The sequence below is a fragment of the Urocampus carinirostris genome, chromosome 16 (genome assembly GCF_059441175.1).
Source record: "Urocampus carinirostris isolate Australia breed hairy pipefish chromosome 16, RoL_Ucar_1.0, whole genome shotgun sequence".
Taxonomy (NCBI): Eukaryota; Metazoa; Chordata; class Actinopteri; order Syngnathiformes; family Syngnathidae; genus Urocampus; species Urocampus carinirostris.
Genome location: NC_142364.1, coordinates 27033117 through 27051399, shown reverse-complemented (window position 1 = coordinate 27051399; position 18283 = coordinate 27033117). Strand labels below are relative to the sequence as shown.

The 18283-nt window shown below is 38.1% G+C and overlaps 1 protein-coding gene across 1 annotated transcript in view; it reads left to right on the top strand.

The window, feature by feature from the left end:
• tescb (tescalcin b) overlaps nucleotides 1-10045 on the top strand; it is a 10911-nt gene extending 866 nt beyond the window's left edge. The window contains exons 2-8 of the mRNA XM_088319804.1: nucleotides 2677-2746; nucleotides 2913-2993; nucleotides 5231-5370; nucleotides 5450-5511; nucleotides 7151-7258; nucleotides 7323-7370; nucleotides 9168-10045. Coding sequence (XP_088175930.1) covers nucleotides 2677-2746; nucleotides 2913-2993; nucleotides 5231-5370; nucleotides 5450-5511; nucleotides 7151-7258; nucleotides 7323-7370; nucleotides 9168-9245 — 587 coding nt within the window. The 3' untranslated portion in view covers nucleotides 9246-10045. The remainder of the gene's footprint in view (nucleotides 1-2676; nucleotides 2747-2912; nucleotides 2994-5230; nucleotides 5371-5449; nucleotides 5512-7150; nucleotides 7259-7322; nucleotides 7371-9167) is intronic.
• The last annotated feature ends 8238 nt before the right edge of the window (nucleotides 10046-18283 follow it).

Below are 18283 nucleotides of genomic sequence, written 5' to 3'. Positions count from 1 at the left end.
TGATTAATTAATAATTGAACATGTCAGGCTAAGAAAAAATATATCATCCCCTTAAGAATCCCGTTATTTTCTTCTCTTTAGGGATTCCCCGGAGCCATTACCACACACCGCACAAAAAACTGAAAAACTCTTGCAAAACACTACCTCATACGAACATAAATGGTACTCATGTCTATGTTTCTTGCACAATGTTGACTGCACTATGTTTACTGCTCACCTTGCACAATGTTGACTATCTTTTTTTTGCACTATGATGACTATTTTTGCACCAAATGCATATGTTGACCATTTTTTGCACTATGATGTCTATTTTTGCACCAAATGCATATTGCACAATCCCTACAATACCAAACTGTATGTAACATCCTATATGCCGACATTTATTGGGTAAATTCTGTGTAAATTATAACTGTAACCTTATCCTCCTTGTTTTATAACCTTATCTTCTCTGTTCCTTTATCTTCTTGGGTTTTTTACCTCTCTGTGAATGTGCGAAACTGGAGTGTCATGCCCAATTTCGTTGTCACAACAACCCATTTTGTAACAATGACAATAAAGGGATATTCTATTCTATTCTATTCTATTCTATTTTATTACATAGCTATAAAAAATAAAGGTCTAAGCTTAAGAAGTCCAAATCCGTAAGGCGAATTTGCCACCCTGAGTCCATCAGCTCAGGGATGCTGCTGGAAATGTGAATTTCCCTTCGGGGATGAACAAAGTATCTATCTATCTATCTATCTATCTATCTATCTATCTATCTATCTATCTATCTATCTATCTATCTATCTATCTATCTATCTATCTATCTATCTATCTATCTATCTATCTATCTATCTATCTATCTATCTATCTATCTATCTATCTATCTATCTATCTATCTATCTATCTATCTATCTATCTATCTATCTATCTATCTATCTATCTATCTATCTATCTATCTATCTATCTATCTATCTATCTATCTATCTATCAAAAAAATACAAGTGAAGCTAAGAAATCAAATTCCCATTCAAAGGGATGATTATTTTTTTCTTTGGGGATTTTATTAAATAAGTGTAAAAATTCTTACTGTAGTACGGAGGTGAGAATGTAGTAAAGATATTCACTTTTCTCATTGCTGCAAACGGGCATGTGGAGGATCCTTGTCCGGTTCAATTTTTTGGTCAAATATCTTTGCCAGAACTGCAAGAGGCTTGTAAAACTTCTTGTCATTTCAATGACTGTTTGGCCTTTGTACTTATTGCTCCATTTCTCAGGTTTTGCATAATGTAGATCCACTTGTTTTCTTTCTTTTTGAGCTACAAATCCTGCTTAGTATTCAAATTCAATGCCAGTAATTACGAACCATGTAAGATTTTATAAACAATCGCCCTAAACCTAGTATAATGGAATGAAATAACTTTGGGGGGGAAAAAATCTGATATTACATGTAAATTTGATTAATTCCCGCATCCAATAACGAATAATTAAGCAAAAAAAAGGATACAGTCCGGTAAAATCCTAAAAGTTGATAGGGATGAACGCATCTACCAGTGTCTGAAACTCGTGACAAAAAGTTAGCTGACACCAGGGAAGACAACTCTGAAATGTTGCCTGCCCAGCCATAAAGTTGCCTGCCCCAATTTTTACAACTTGAAACATAATAAGACGACTCATCGCAAAAAAACCCATTGTTGCAAAATATTAAGGATTGATAATCAGAATATATAACGGAACAACACTTTAAAATTAAGTTTATTATAAATCTACTTCTAACATTCATTGCATGTATATGACATCGCTGTTTTCCATCTGCCATCAGTATGTACCTGTATTGACTCATCTTCATTCATGCAATGTTTGCGTCGCATCGTCTGCTACAAGCCATGTGAACTCCTCTTTCCACGATGCTTTTAATGTACGTTTATGTTTTGTAGCGTCATACATTTTGTTAGCTTCCTTCGAATCTTTCTTCTGGGGCTGAGGTTTTGGCTTGATTCCTAACCAATTCTCCATTTTTCATGTGTACTCTGTGCGTCTACTTTGGAAAATGATATGCAAATGCACGACCATATAAGGCTCGGAAAAGTCCGGAAGCACAAAGTTATTCGATGCAGGTTTCTGATTGGCTGCCGAGTATGCAAATTGCAAAATGAAATTCTGAAATTTCCAAACCAAATAAATATTTCAAAATAGGCATAAAGCAAACCTTTGATTTGAAAAAAAAATAAAAAAATATTTGTTTATTTTTTCTTTAAAAAAATGTTGTCGCCCACCTGGGCAGAGGAGAGATGTTGTGTAAGTTGTACGCCAGACGTAAAAGATGCACGCCCCGGGTGTCCGGGCAGATGTTATTTCAGACACTGCATCTACATGTATTTGTTAAAATACAAGTTTACAATATCTTCTGCCTCTTCATGCCCACACTTTCTTGTGTAAATATTGTGTAAATTATCTTTTATCTTTTTTTTTTTTTTTTTTTATCCTGGCAGTAAAATGTGAAACTGGAGTGACACGTCCAATTTCGTTGTCACAATATGTACAACCCATTTTGTAACAATGATAATAAAGGTATATTCTATTCTATTCTTTAATTCCATTCACTCCTTTCAAGGTAGTTCAAAGAATGCTTGTTGATTCAAGCCAAGCGGGCTCCTATATTCCGAACACAATGGGGTTCTTTTGTATTTGCAGTCACTTGTGAGCAGATTGGGGTACTTCACAAAAGATTCAAGCAGTTGAGCCACAATGAAGACACCCTACGGTACAGTACTTGGAGTTCTTTTGTGTAACCAGGATGAAGATGAATGTTCAAAAACCTGCCCGACTGGCTGCAATTGTTACACTCTGAGTGACATCAGCAGGAAATATCTGAGTCTGTCTTCTTTTTTTTTTTTTTAAATAATGTGTACCATTGTTGTCTCCTACAGGAGAGAACACTTCAACGCCATCCATGATCTGGCCTGGAATCCCATACGGGGGCAGATAATAGAAGCTTTCTTTGACAGGAGGTGCCAACCCGGGAATTTCTCAGCATTTACGCGGGTGTTGTTTTGCTGCTAAATGCTTCCCTTGTTCTTTTGGGCCAGTCTTTTTGCTTTTTCTTCATGCTCCTTGTGTGGAGAGTGACGTCATGCTCACCCCTGTATTTTTTATTGTGTTTCTAGTTTTCAGTCTCGCATACAACTAGTAAAAGTAAACGACCTTTTCAACACGAAGCCAAAGAAAAGTGATAAGCGAAGTTTTTCCGAGCATGTCTAAGAAATATACTCTTAACTTATGGAGCTTGACAAAGGCAACAATGAGGACACAAGGCAGGAGATGGTTCCAGCGAGTAAAAAAGTTCCAAATTCCGTACAACTCCTTTAAATGAAAGAAGCTCCTAATGCTAGTTGCTAATATTGCGCTAGTGGCAGCCAACAAACCTAAAAACTAGTAAGTGTCCAAGATGTCTGCTGCCAAAGCAACGTTAGTTGCTAATCTTGTGCTAGTTGACCCCTAACAAGGCGATCAGCGGGAAACACAAAAGCTAACTATGTGCTTATTATTTAAAATAGGAAAAATAGGGTTTTTTTTCAGTATATTTTGGGCATTCATTCTCAATTTTACAGCCATCTAGTCACAATCATACAGGAACCATCAGTATCCTATGTTTCTATTTTAGCAAAAGTGGGCTAAATTGACTTCCAAGAAAGAAAATATAAAAGATTTTGTGCCATGCCCTCTCTTGAAATATTTTCAAAAAATATATAATTGGATTGAAATTAAATTGAACTGAATTGATGTTCCTCGTGTATGATACAATTATGTACCTGTGTCAAACTCATGGCCAGTGGGCCAAATTTGGCCTGCCTCATCATGTTATGTGGCTTGCGAAATAATGCTAAAAAAAACACATGAGAAAAATGAGCTAAATCGCATCAAACAACGACTTGCAGCTTTAAGTATGTCCAATGGATATCACCAAAGCCCTACGCTGATTGCGAAGCACCCACTGTAGCTGTATTTGCTGACTACCATTAATCAACCAGAGAACATTGAGTAAACCCATCCCATCACAGACACGCTGTTTAAAGCAATACAAAAAATACAAATTTTAAAAGTTTAAAAAAAACAACTAATTTCTATAACAGATAAGAAATGTAATAGCGTAGTTTCCATATTAAAGTAAATGTTTTCATAAAAAAATTAAAAGCATATAGGCTTTTGAATCAGTTAAGTTGAAATTAGTCTGTGTATGCTATTTTTGTCACTTTCCTGTCTAAAAAGAGAAATAGTAAAAGAGGGAGAAAGACAGAAAGAGAAAGAAATCCAAATGGAAAGAGAGAATGAGAGAAAGGGAGAAGATATAAAGCAAAGACACACTCCATGTCAGGAGTGTCAAAATCACTTAAACTCGGGGGCCACACGATAGAAAAAAACATTCTTTTGGGGGCCGGACTAGTAGATTAGAATAAAGAAAAAAAGAGAGAAATAAATAAGAGGAGAGGGAGAGAGAAAGAGAGAGGGTGGGACAAAGAGAGAAAGGGAAAGGGACAGAAGGGGAGAGAGAGAGAGAAAGAAACAAGAGCAATAAAAAGAAATAGTAAAAGAGGAGTAAACGAAAGAAAGAAAGAGAAAGAAATCCAAATGGAAAGAGAGGAGGGGAGAAATGGAGAAGAGTAAAGTAAGAGAGAAAGAGAAAAGAGGAAAAAAGAAGAGAGAAAAAGAAGGTAAAAAGACTGAGAGAAAGAGACAAAGAGGAACAAAGAAGGAGAAAAGTGAGTGAAAGAGAGAGAGAGAGAGAGAGAGACAGTGGGAGAAAAATGGAGGAATAGACTTAAAGAGAGGGAGAGAGAGAGAGAGAAGTACAAGTACAGCTTTTGTGAGAGGCATCTGGCTTTGGCAACATCAAATGGACATATTTCAACCTGCAGCTCATTTTTCTCTTGCACTTCCCTCAGCGTTGTCTCGCGGGCTGGATTCAATCCTTTAGCAGGCCTGATCCAGCCCGCGGGCCTCCTGTTGGGCACCCCTGCCATTAATTTACTAGTCCACTACCCTGTGGACCCTGGGCTAAAATAAGTTTGACTCCCCTGTAATAATACATTGAAATCACCTCAGGGGCCGTAGAAAACCTTCTTACGGGCCACCTCCGACCCCCTGGCCTTTGCTTTGTAGTGTAAGCAATTAAATGACTCACATAGCCTTTGAACATGAACGGAACTTTCTTTGTTTATCTCTCTGACTCTTTAGCTCTTCTTTCCAGGAACCTGATCCCACCCGGTGAGGGCAAAATGGATGAGATCCACCTAGAGGAGTTTGTTGTGGTCATGTCCCACTTCAAGCCTCCTTCCCTCAGCATGACTGACGAGGAGCGGGACAGCGTCCGACGGGAGAAGCTCAGATGTGCGCTCTGACTGTTTGCTTTGGATTTTTCCTTGTTTGTTTTTTCGGAAAATCACCTGCTGTGTGCTTTTCTGCACAGTTTTATTCAACATGCACGACACAGACAACGACGGAACAATAACACTCGAGGAGTACCGACATGTGAGTGAAACCAAGTTTTTTTTAAACATATTTTCATAGTTCAAACATAATCCATGTTTTACAAAAAATATGCCGTATATTCCAGACTACAGAGCGCACCTGATTTAAAGTCGCATGCTTAAATTTAAAGTTGGGGTTCTCTATTAAGTATGCACAACTGAGTTCAAAAGACCCCTTATGCTTTATTTTCCACTGCTCCTTTCTGCTTTTATCATACCTTCATAAGAGCTGTTCAGAGCGGACTACGATAGCTTCGAGGAATGGGGTCAGGGGGGAGTGCCGCAGAGTGACAACATGCTTGTCCGGGGTTTATTTTTGTTTTTTCAGTGTAGAATTAAAATGGTCAAAGTAAAAAAAGCCCTATATATATAGTAGAATCCGAACGCAAACCAACCCTGAAAAAGATGAAATAAAGAAGTTTTTTTCTGGGCGCGTCTAAGAAATGCAAGTACTTGCATCATAAATGGGCTGACTGACACTGCGATCTTGACGTTAAGCCTGGAGATGGCAGAATGTAACCAAGTTCTCAATTCCGTAAAGCTCCTTTAAGAATGAAACTTAATTTTTTTCTTTTGTACTAGGGGCCCTGGGTTCTAAGCCCGACGTACACTTGGTGCCAACCGCATGGGGAATTTTTCATTGAAACCTTTAGTTGCAGACCGCTAACGGCGCTGTGCCGAGCACATCATTACTAAGCGCCGAAAGAAAATGCGAATAAGGCTGTGTCGCGTAAAATGTGAGCCCGATATTTCTAGACCACAGCGCCAGGGTAACAATACTATGGACAATAATGCCAGATTGCAACACAGACGTTGTTTTTGCGATGTTCTCATTGGTGATTGCCTCCGTGATAGACCAATTTGCATTTGCTTGCCATCGTTTCTTGTGCATGAAAGAAAACTCCAGCACCTAAAAATGACTCAGATGATACGGCAATGGAAATTATTGCACTTTTAATGGATAACTACCACTGCTGTTTAGTTCAGATGTATGAAAAAGTTGATTTGTGGGTATTGAAATATTGTGAGTATGAAGTCAATATTGGTAGTCAATATAATATATAAAGTACCGTCACACATTCATTTTTCTCTTATGTATCATAGGAATAATGTTGGCAAAACGTCCACTAATTTCTCCTCTAGAAGGTCGACATAAATGTTTTCAGCGGTAACAGCGGTGTTTTGTATTTAGAGCGCATGCCTCATGGATAAAGGGCTACATACTGTAGTGCAGCGGTTAGCATATTTGCCTAATATGCAAAAGGTTCCCGGTTCGGGACATTGGCCTGGAGAGGAATGGGCGCCACCAGGCTGCACTTGCCCATGACACATCACAGGAAATGCTGCCCCTACGACCCTAGTAGTCAAGGGATTCAACCGACGATTTAATTTAACCTTTATAACCACTCATTTATTTTATTGGTGTTACTGTTGCTGTGCTAACTGTTTGTCCTGCCACAAAATAATTATAAGTAATGATAGATAAGCCGCACTGTAATTAAAAATGTAGCAAAAAAGTCGAGACTTGTAGTCCAGCATTTCCAGTATGTTTATCAAGCCAGTAGGCCAACAAAAAAATGCAAAAAAGCTTTTTTCCTTCTTCTATTAAATCAGAATGAGTTATGCACATTCACGCACAGGTAGTAGAGGAGCTCCTTTCTCGCAGCGGGAATATCAACAAGGAAACAGCCGCAAGCATTGCTGACGCCGCCATGTTGGAGGTGGCAGGCATATCCATGGGGCACATGGTATGTTCATGGCTAAATGAGATGCTTCTTATTTGGTCGTCAATTTGAATTTTCACACTTACAGGAGCCTGACGAGTTCTACGAGGGCATCACGTTCGAGCATTTCTTAAAGGTGGGTCCTTGCAATCGTTTAACCCCTTAACGTGCACACTGTTGATAAACAATTGCGTGTCTGTACGATGTCACCAGTCACTGAAATACCTCAAGCCACATTTCTTTGGAAAGCTTAAACTCCTGGGATTAAAGTTATGCTGACCATTTCAAAAGTTTTCGTCACAGAAACATCACGATCAGTTACCCAGAATCTTCAAAGCCGAAGTAACTCACCAATAAGTCCCCTGGTAGTCAGCTGAGTATAGGATTCCCCAAAAACATGGAGTCGTTACATCCGAGACCGTCCATGGAATCCAACCATGTTAAATATTTACACGACAATGCCGACAGATATTAAAAAAAAATCTGCCTTAAAGCATTTCTGCATCGTTGGACGTTCCTTTTTGCTATCCATTTGTTTTGCCACATAATTTCAGTTTGCAAATGAAATGACTCCTAATAAAGTCCCAATATGGCCGTTAGCCTCTGGCCTTTTGATTGACAGTTGAGCCATAAGGTGCCACTTTTGGAGCAAGGGCTTCCTTCTTGCACGGCAGCCTCTCAGTCCATGAAAATGCAAAACACGCTTGACTGAGGACACTGACACCTGTGTTCCAGCAGCTTCTAATTCTTGGCAGATCTGCTTTTTGGGTATTCTCTGTTGAATCTTCACCCTCCTGACCAGTTTTCTCTCAGCAGCAGGTGATGGCTTGCGTTTTCTTTCTGATCGGGCAGTGACAAAACAGTGCCATATAGTTTATACATAAAAACAATTATTTGCACTGTGGCTCTTGAGACCTTTAGGTGCTTTAAAAGTGACTTCCCTGACTTGTTCGAGTCAATGATTCGCTTTTTCAGATTCATGCTTGAGCTCCTTTGACTTTCATTGTAGCGTTTGAGGGCATTTGCATCCATTGAGTCCTATTTAAATAGCCTCAGAGAAGTTACCAGCTGTAGTCACTCACAAGAAGTTAAGAGGCTATGAAGCTTATTTCACTGACACAACTTTCTAGCTTACCAAAATTGCTAATCCGTGTTACTTAATGTATATTTTTGACCCAGCAGATTTGATCACTTTTTCCGTTAACCCATAATAAAGTCATAAAAGAACCAAACCCCATGAATGATTTTTTGTGACTAAGAACTATCTCTGCCAATCACTCTATCAGAGAAAAATCAGAGTTGTAGGAAAAACTGGAAATTCAGAAGAGCCATGACATTATGTACTTCACTTGACAAGTGTATGTAAACTTTTGACCCAAACTGTATATATATGTATGTATATATACTGTTGGTGTCATTGTTTTGTTGGTGATAGGAATGAGTGGAGAGGTGTTGCAAAAGGATAGTGGGATGTTTAGACGTGTTCTAAGGGATGGGGCAGGGCACCCGTATGATGCGGCAGGGGTAAACCAGTGAAAGCTGTCGGGCCTTGCTGTTGAACATAAGAGTGTATTGTGTCACCCTGACCCGAGTGACATGGCCGCTTTCTTGTGTCCCGTTTTATCTGGTGGGACGGCAGCATGACCATCTTGGGTGTCGAAGTGCATAACTTGTTTGGACATTTGGGTTGGCCATGGTCCAAAACATTTTTTGTGTGTTTTTTGCTACTTTTTCCCTTTTTTCATTTTCTTTGTTTTTGTATGTGTTCGTTTTGCCGTCGGTCACCACTCTCGCGGGATATGGCCAGGGTAGATAGATAGATACTGTGTATGTTGTATGTATATATATACATATATATATATAATGTTTGCCTGTGTGTGTGTTCATAACAGTAACTTCTTATTAATAATTGGTTGTTTGTGTCTTTCATCAGCTGCTCACCAGCTTCGAGATTGAAGCCAAGATGAATGTTCGCTTTTTGAATATGAATGCATCAACTGTGTGTTACTAATGTCTACATTGGGATATTAACTACAAAGTTGGTTTTAAGAAGGGTACAAATATACATGTTTTCCACCCCCACTCACAAATCCTGAAAATCTGCATCTATATAAAATGAAATATTTTGAATAATGACCTGTTCTTTATCATTTATATGTATCAATGTGTTTAATATCGTTTACCTAAATCATGTATCAATCAATACCATAAAAATGGGAGGTGGGATTGAAATAGCTGCCTGTATGTTTTAAGAAAGGCTTTTTTTGAACAAACTACTAAATAACTTGCAGTTCACTCACCAAGCCTAATTTTCTAATCATTTTTACAATCTAATTTTGCATCCAGATTCGGAATCTTTATTTTACAATCCACTTTCCTACCTTGAATGACCGAGTGATGAAATTTTGTCATAGAGGGGGGTGAGTTGTCAATTATCTTCTAATAACCCTCTAGAGGGATTTCTCATGAGAAAAGCTACCGTGCAACATGGTGGTGTGTATTTCGCTTATTCATCCATTTGCTGCGTTTGAAAAACTATGCAAATTCTATTCAAAATATGCAACTTCTCACTTTTTTATGGAATTGGTCTAGCCTTATGCGATGTTGGCAATTATAGGACTCATCAGCCTCTTCAAGCAATAACGCACTCAAGCGTGTGTGATTTTTTTAAATATGCAAATTAGATATAATAACTGAGGCTGTTAAAGGGCTGCATTCATTCATCTCTTGTTACATGCCTGTCTTCAAAGAACACTATGTACCGTGTGACACACTAAACGAGAACTAAATAAAAAAGATTCTGTTTATCAAAAAAAATTGTGTTTTTTTTGTTGTTGTTGTTAATTTTAATTAAGAAACTCAAATAAATAAATCCCCGTTCATGGCTTCGTGGACAACTTCAAGTACTGATAATTATTTTAAGCAATTAATTAAAAGCATAGAATGAAAATATATTCATGTGTCAAACACATTTTTAATTCATTTTTTATTGATTTACAAGAAATACAACAAACTAAATTCCAATTTATGAGTTTTGTAAAGCGAATAAGCAGAAAATGCAGTTTTTTTAATTAAAACTTTTTAGCTTTGAAACTAGTTACCTACCCATATTTTTAGCTATTTAGCAAGCGATCTAGCTAACTTTTAACATTTTTTTTTGCATGCTATACTGTATAGTGAACATTTTATCTTTTTTTCCTTGATGTTTCCTTGCCCTCATGTAGGTTTTAGGTCAGAGGATGGTGTTTACAATAGTCGGTGGTCTGAGCAGCCCTTTGAGACTTTGTGATTAAGGATGTAACAAATAAACATGACTTATTAGCAGGTGTCCTTTTAGCTACAGGAAAGCCAGTTTGGGTTTGTATTAGTAGTAACTTACGAAGGTGTTAAAAAAGTTTTTTTTGTCTTTTTATTTTTTTCAATGAAATTTTTTCCTTCCATGATGCTATTTTGTTTTACCTCAACTCATCAGCCACGGGCACCTTACACACACATTACAATCTATACGCGCGGTTTTCAAATGGTATGCCATGGCAAACTAGATAGATACTTTATTCATCCCCGTAGGGAAATTCTCACTTCCACTTGTGTTGAAAAGAAAACAATAATAAGTAAAAGGAATATAATACATAAATACCCAATGTAACATGTTGATATAGAGTATTTAAATAGTGCTACATAAAATACACACTGTAATTAAAACAGGGTAATATGGGTGTGGTTTAATGTGGGCTTTCACTCCCCCGACTGGAATTAAAGAGCCTCGTGGCCTGAGGAGGAAATGATCCCCTCAGTCTGTCCATGGAACAAGACTGTGACAGTAGTCCGTCACTGAAGCTGCTCTCCCGTTTAGAGATGATACTGTGTAGTGGATGTGATGAATTGTCCATTGTTGTCTTCCAGTGATCAGCTTATGAACTAATATTCATCCAAATTTAAAAGGAGGCTGGAGATTACTTTTTTTTTCGGGAGCTCAGTGTATCTGATCACAGACCTTCCATCATATCATCATTGAATCTATATGTAAATGGTCTGCATTTATATAGCGCTTTTCTAGTCACTGAAGACCTCCTAAAGCGCTTTACAATGCGCTTCACTCTTTTCCATTCAAGCCCACGCACCGATATCAGCATCAGCCATGCAGGGCAATTCCCTACTTATCGGGGGGATTAGGGATTCATTGTGTTACCCAAGGACACTTCAAGACGGGAATCGAACCCGCTTGAAAACACATTAGAATTTCCCGGATTTCAAGCATCTGTACAAACCCTGTGAATGCCTTTTGGTGAGTCATCTATATAACGGGTAGTCTAGCGATTAGTACTTAGCGCTCTCACCAACGCAATCCAGTTTCGATTTCCGTTGCATCTAATGTTTCGCGATTGTGGTTAGCGATATTTTCCGGCAGATCAATGCTTTTCCGGTGGAAAAAAATGCAAGTACTCCTTTTTAATTTTGTAAGGCTTCATTAGACTTTGGCCTGGCGGCACGGTGGGAATGTGGTTAGCGCGCAGAGGTTCAGGTTTCAAGTTCAGCTACCGTAACCCTGTGTGGAGTTTGCATGTTTTCTCCGTACCTGCGTGGCTTTCCTCCGGGGACTTCAGTGGTCAGGAAACCCTCAGAGGTGAATAATAGACGTAACACCGTGATACCTGACTCCATCCTCGTCAACCCATCATACTGATTTTTATTTTTTTACATACCTTTTACCTGTTTATGAGTTAGTAGAATGTACGTAATAACTTAATTTGTTAAAAAATAGTAAACGTCTTGCACATCATGTTGCTGATTTTAATTATTTTACTCGGGAAAAATGAAATAACTTGTCGAAAGTTGTTTCACTAGCATATCATTTCTACTCGTTTTCAAATTGTTCTTTTTATTTTTCAACAAAAAGGGGAGAGATAATACGGTAAAGAAACCGGTTAGAAACCGCAAAATAATAAAAAACAAAGGATTGGGATTAAAGAAATAAACAAGGACGTATAAAGGCAGGGTAGCTAAGAAAGACAGATCTATATGGAAAAAAGTTTGGAAGAGCTCCATAAACGTTTCTCTCCTCCAGCCCAGCACATTTACAACCCTAACTCTGGCTTGAAACCCCAATTCCATAAATACTTGAGTGAAATTGAGTCAGTCTGGACGAGGGCCTGTTATCTGCTGCACTCTGCAGGACTATTAAATAAATGCACCTCAAATTTTTCACATATTGTATTTGCATTGAGGTATTCTTTTGGAAAGATGGCGGTTTTAAAAAATGTAATCACCTGACCTAAAATGATGATTTTTAAAATCCCCATGAATAAAATCCATAAGCAACAGACTCCAAATTTGATAAGACAGGAAATTCTACAGACACTTTGACTCAAGCATCGGCTTTTAACCCCCAGATTACTAAGAAAAACTGAAACTGACTTTTGCCCTGTTTAGCTTGTTTCTTTAAATAACAAAGAGCGGTTATTAAAGGGAACTTGATTCAGCCGACTTCCAGTTTCCAGACAGCTTGTGATCCCAAAGGGCTTGCCTTACGTAAGGCCGAAAATCTTTGACCTACATTGCAGATGACCAACTATTACTTGTGGCTTGCACACTTTTTTAAAAATCAATGCATGATGATAATTAATTGGAAATTCGGTTCCCACTTTTTTTTTTTTACACCGATTGCAATGCCGGTTTTCGCTTTATGACAATTATGTGCAATCAGGGGAGGCAGGTGAGACAGTGCCTCACCTGTCATAATGGAAATATATAATTGAAAACAAATCATAACTTTTCAACCTCAGACAATTTTTCTCCTTATTCATGATTATAATTTCCGTTATTAACAATAAACCTTAAAAACACAACTAGTACAACCAGTATTTAAGACAGACTATGTAGAAAACGGCAACAATATTAGCAATCTTCTATGACATTGTTGTCTTTTACCAGTGACCGAGACGATCCAGATTTGAGTAAAATGGGCAAGACAAAAAGTTTTGGGAATTTATTTTTGTATTTCTTTTTTTTTTGTTGACAGATTGTTATAGGGCTTACACGGTATCAAATTATCGGTGAGCTATATGAAAAAGTAAAGGGATGTTAATTTAAAGTATTGAATGGTTATATTTATTCAGTGTTAAAGTTCATTCTCATTTATCTTCACATTTTTAATTTTTCCAAATAGCTAATATTTCAGACTATATTGTTAATGTTATATACTAAGTACATATTACTGTGCTTAGTGTCTGCAGAGGCAAAGTGAGGCATGCAATTCTCTTGCCTCATGACAGAGGGCGCACACCTCAGCCACAAACGACAAAATTAGTGGTGGTACAAGCAAGCAAACAGGAAGACCAGCCATCCATTATTTTGTTTCTTGTTTCATGGACGTATTCGATCTTTTGATGCTTTTCTTTAAAAGAAGCTGCACATAAGAGTTCATATGTTAAGGTAAAACAATAACTTTTTTTCCCTATGCTCCAGTTGATATATTGCTTTTATTCTTTGCTAAATGAATGTAAAATAAGATCATTTTATGATATTCATTGTTTGTATATCTGACGGATTATCATCAGATACAAAATTGAACTGCATGTCACTGCGTTGTGAGTATTCCTTGACAATATTTCAATGCAAGTGCATAGGTTTGGTCTTGGCATTTGTGGGACATAACACATTTTTTTAGGTGAGCACAAAGGATTGGTGGGGACCAAACAATGTACAGTACATAATGACTTATTGATGTCATTAACAGCAGCAGCTTAGTTCCAACTTCTGCAGAGAGGGTGTTTATAAATGTAACTATTTCAGCCAGCACAATATGGCATGGATCAGTTTGATAATTCATGTGCAGTGCCTTGCAAAATATTGGCCTCCCAAGAACTTTTTGACATATTGCCATATTTCAGGCTTCAAAACGTATAGATAAATAACCATTTTCCATTAATCATCAAAATGTGAGACACAATCGTAAAAATAAACCACATTTATTCAACATTTTATATCGTGCTAACAAATAAAATATTGATAAGTAGACGTTGAAAAAATAATGCCCCCCTTTGACTTTGTAAGACATCTTTTTGCTGTGATCACAGCCACAATTCTTTTCTGCGTATGTCTTTATATTGTTTGCACATCTTCAAACAGAAATATTTGCCCATTCTTACCTTACTGAACAGTTTAGATTTCTTAAGATTTTTTCATAAATGTTCCATAGGATTCAGGTCTGGACTTTGGTTTGGCCATTCTAACACCTTTAGAATGGTGTGCTGCTCTAAAGTGACTGAAAGCCTCTGGCAGCAGGTTGAGATGACCCTATCAGCCAAAGCAATACGAGTTTATCGTTACAAATTTGTGATTTCAAGAATATTGAATCTTTACACAACTGCAAACTCATTCAAGTTGCCTAAGAATGCTGGTTGTCCACAAAAGACAAATGCAGGAGGATGTCATTGGGTAATCGTTTCCACACTGCACATGGAATTCATAGATCCCACAGAGAGCTAAGCCACGCCCACTACAGTTATGGTATCCCAGAATCACAAACAGAGCCATATAATGCCTTCCTTATTTTCCAACCTATCTCAAAAGTCATTAGAAAAGGGTCTCAATTATTAAATACATAGTTATATTCATTGAATCAAAGTGTCCAAAGCAGGGTGTGTACACTTTATTGTTTTCCCTTCTGAAAGACCTTCATGAGTTTTCGATATGTCACCTCATTCTTATTTCTTGGACCAACTAATGCTACATAAGAAGCAAAGCTTTCTTTGGGCTGTCTTTAGAGATAACTGTATAAGTTCACAACCCATGACAGACTGAATCCATTGGTTTAAGGCATGTCCAGGTTTCTGTTTCATGAAAATATACCAAACGTAAAGTCAAAAAGCTCACGGTACTATATTCTCTCACTGACAACTAACCAACTCCACATTCTTGTGAACTTCAATTTAATAATATCAAAAAGCAAAAAAAAATAATTAAAACGGAGTGAGCATGTTGTGTGGACAGAGGAGAACTGGTCCAAAGTTCACTTCAGTGATGAAAGCAAATCTATTTGGATCTAATGAAATGAAATCATCTGAAATGATCTGCATTTATATAGCGCTTTTCAAGTCAATGACTTCCCAAAGCGCTTTACAATGTGCTCCACATTTCCCAATAGCGGCCGTGCAGCCATGTAAGGCGCTAACCTGCTTATTGGGGGTATTAGAGGTTCAGTGTCTTACCCAAGGACACTTCGACATGTAACACGGACGAGCCGGGATTCGAACTGGGATCCCTTGATCCAAAGACAAGCGCTCTACCTCCTGAGCTACTGCAGAGCAGTGTTAGAGACTAGTGCTATCCTAAGATGAGCAAAAGTCATTCAACAGAAGAAGCCTGTACACTTCTTACTAATTGCTCACTGTTGTAACCCTCAGAATGTTTTCCCATGCCAACGTCATTATTGGTATCTAATTTTGATCAGTGTGTTCTCTAATCGGCAGCACAGTGGTTAGCGCTTGTGCGCCACAGTCCCGAGGTCACGAGATCGAACCTTCCTGTAAGGAATTTGCATGTTCTCCCCGTGTTTGCGTGGGTTTACTCCGGGCAGTCCGGTTTCCTCCCACATTCCAAAAAACGCATGTTAGGTCCAAATTGTCCCTAGGTGTGAATGAGCGAGTGAGTTGTCTGTCTCCATGTGCCCTGTGACTGGCTGGCAACCAGTTCAGGGTGTCCCCTGCCCACTACCCGAAGATAGCTGGGATGGGCTCCAGCATCGTCGCGACCTTACTGAGGATAAGCGGTGCAGATAATGGAAGAATGAATGGGTGTTCTCTAATTTTAATCAGCGCATTTTCTGAATTTTTTTTTTTTTTTTGTGAAATACCCATTTTGTGAAAAAAGTATTGTATTACCAAGGTATAAACACAATTAAACTGTATTTATCTGTTGAGCAGTGAAGAAGGTATTCTTTCAAAGTTATTCAATTTCTATAAGTTGTTCCCTAATTTAGCATGGCGGCGCAGTGGTTAGCGTGTGTGCAGCACAGTTCAGAGGTCATGAGATCAAACCTCCTGTGTGGATTTTGCATGTTCTCCTCGTGCTTGCCCGGGTTTCCTCCGGGCACTCCGGTTTCCTCCTACATTCCAAAAAAATGCATGTCATGTGAATTGGCCAGTCCAAATTGTCCCTAGGTGTGAATGAGCGAGCGAATTGTCTGTCCCTGCGACTGGCTGGCAACCGGTTCAGGGTGTCCTCTGCCCACTGCCCGGAGATAGCTGGGATGGGAACCTGCACCCCCGCGACCCTAGTGAGGATAAGCGGTGCAGATAATGGATGGATGATTGTCCTCTAATTTGTATCTGCAGTGTATTACAGAGCTGGTGCGTTTAATCTGAGACTTCATGACCTCCAGATGCACTCTGCTTGTCAATGTTCGTCATTTGGGTCGACATCAGAACATTAAGAAGTCATAAGGGAATATCCAGAGTCAGTTGGCTGAGCTGAGAGAACACGAGAGTTTTTTTTTTTGCAACACCTACTTTTAAGTATTTTTGTTGGAAATATAATATGTTTATATAATATTAAAATATTTTGGTACCACTTCACAATCGTGTTTGACATGTTGTTAATTCATAGAATAATTCCTTTTTTTAGGTTTAAGTTTAAAGCCTGAAATGTGCCAATGCTTTCGCTAGGTACTGTATTTAATGGCTTTTATTTTCTCTTTTAGTCATTTATTGCCTATTTCAAGCAACTTATGAGAAACATAACTGTAGCCTAATTGCAACAGCACGTTTCCTGATATTTCATGAGTTTTCCAGTGATGATTCCGGCAAAACGGCGAGACACGGTGGCGGCGATCGAGCGTCCAGACGCGTCTCCTCGTGTGCCACGTCTGTCATCATCACGCTCTCAAACGCTTCCTGATTTTGAGATAGTTGAAGGCATGGCAATCCAAACACAATTTTTTCGTCTGGATGTCTAGGTACTCAATTGCACGTATCTTGTAAGTGTTATAATACAAATAACAATACAGACACAATTCTAACAATCATGTTGTTCGAGTTTTTGAGACAAACAAATCTTGAGTAGTCATTAATTCTCATACCGTGTACCGATACCATCAACGCAAAAAATTCCCTTTCATCTGAAAATGAATGGCTGATACTTTTGAATAAATACTTCGAAGCCTACTATTGCATTGATTTATCACATTTAACCATTACTTCAATTTCAGGTTTTTGATTGTTAGACGGCTATGACAAAGCTATCATTGCACGTACCAATACACTAAAGGGATGATGTGTATAATGTACCGCCACCTAAAGGTAAAAATAATCATAATAACAATTCATTAAAAAAACTATATTGATATCAATATTAAGCAAAAATACATGGAATATCTTATAAACATGCCTTTTTTGTACATACTCATAGGTCAAGACATTTGTATATATTTTACATAACATGACGCACACTGACACTCCCATCTTGCTGCTAAAGGTATCCCCAAAAGCCCAAAAACTTGAGATGAATAAAAAGATGCAGTTTGGTCACTTTGAGTCTTTGTAGTTTGTATTTGTCCATGTGATTTGTAGCACCTGGTTTTGGTTACACAACACAATACATCGATATTTAGTTGTCAAATATTACACAGTGTCCCTTTAAATAAATCATATTGCATTTTTAATCACATATTAAAAATATTTTTCAATTTAAGGTTTTTGGTTGCTAAACAGCCACTAGAAAGTCAAGTCAAGTCAAGTCAAATTTATTTATATAGCCCTTAATCACAAAAATGTCTCAAAGGACTGCACAGGATTACAGTTACAAAATTACACAATTACCTGATCTTAAACCAGCATGCAGCCGTGGCAAGTTGAGATGTGCAAAAAGTCCACGTTAGTACCTTCAGAAGTGTCGAACAGCGTAATTTGTCAACCTAAACCAATTATCCATGCATAAATGATCAGTGTTAGACTAACAAACTGAGTTTTTATTACCCTTATTTATTAAGCTGCTGGGTAACGTGAATACCTTCATGATATAACAAGTCCAGTTCCTCTTCCCATTGCAACA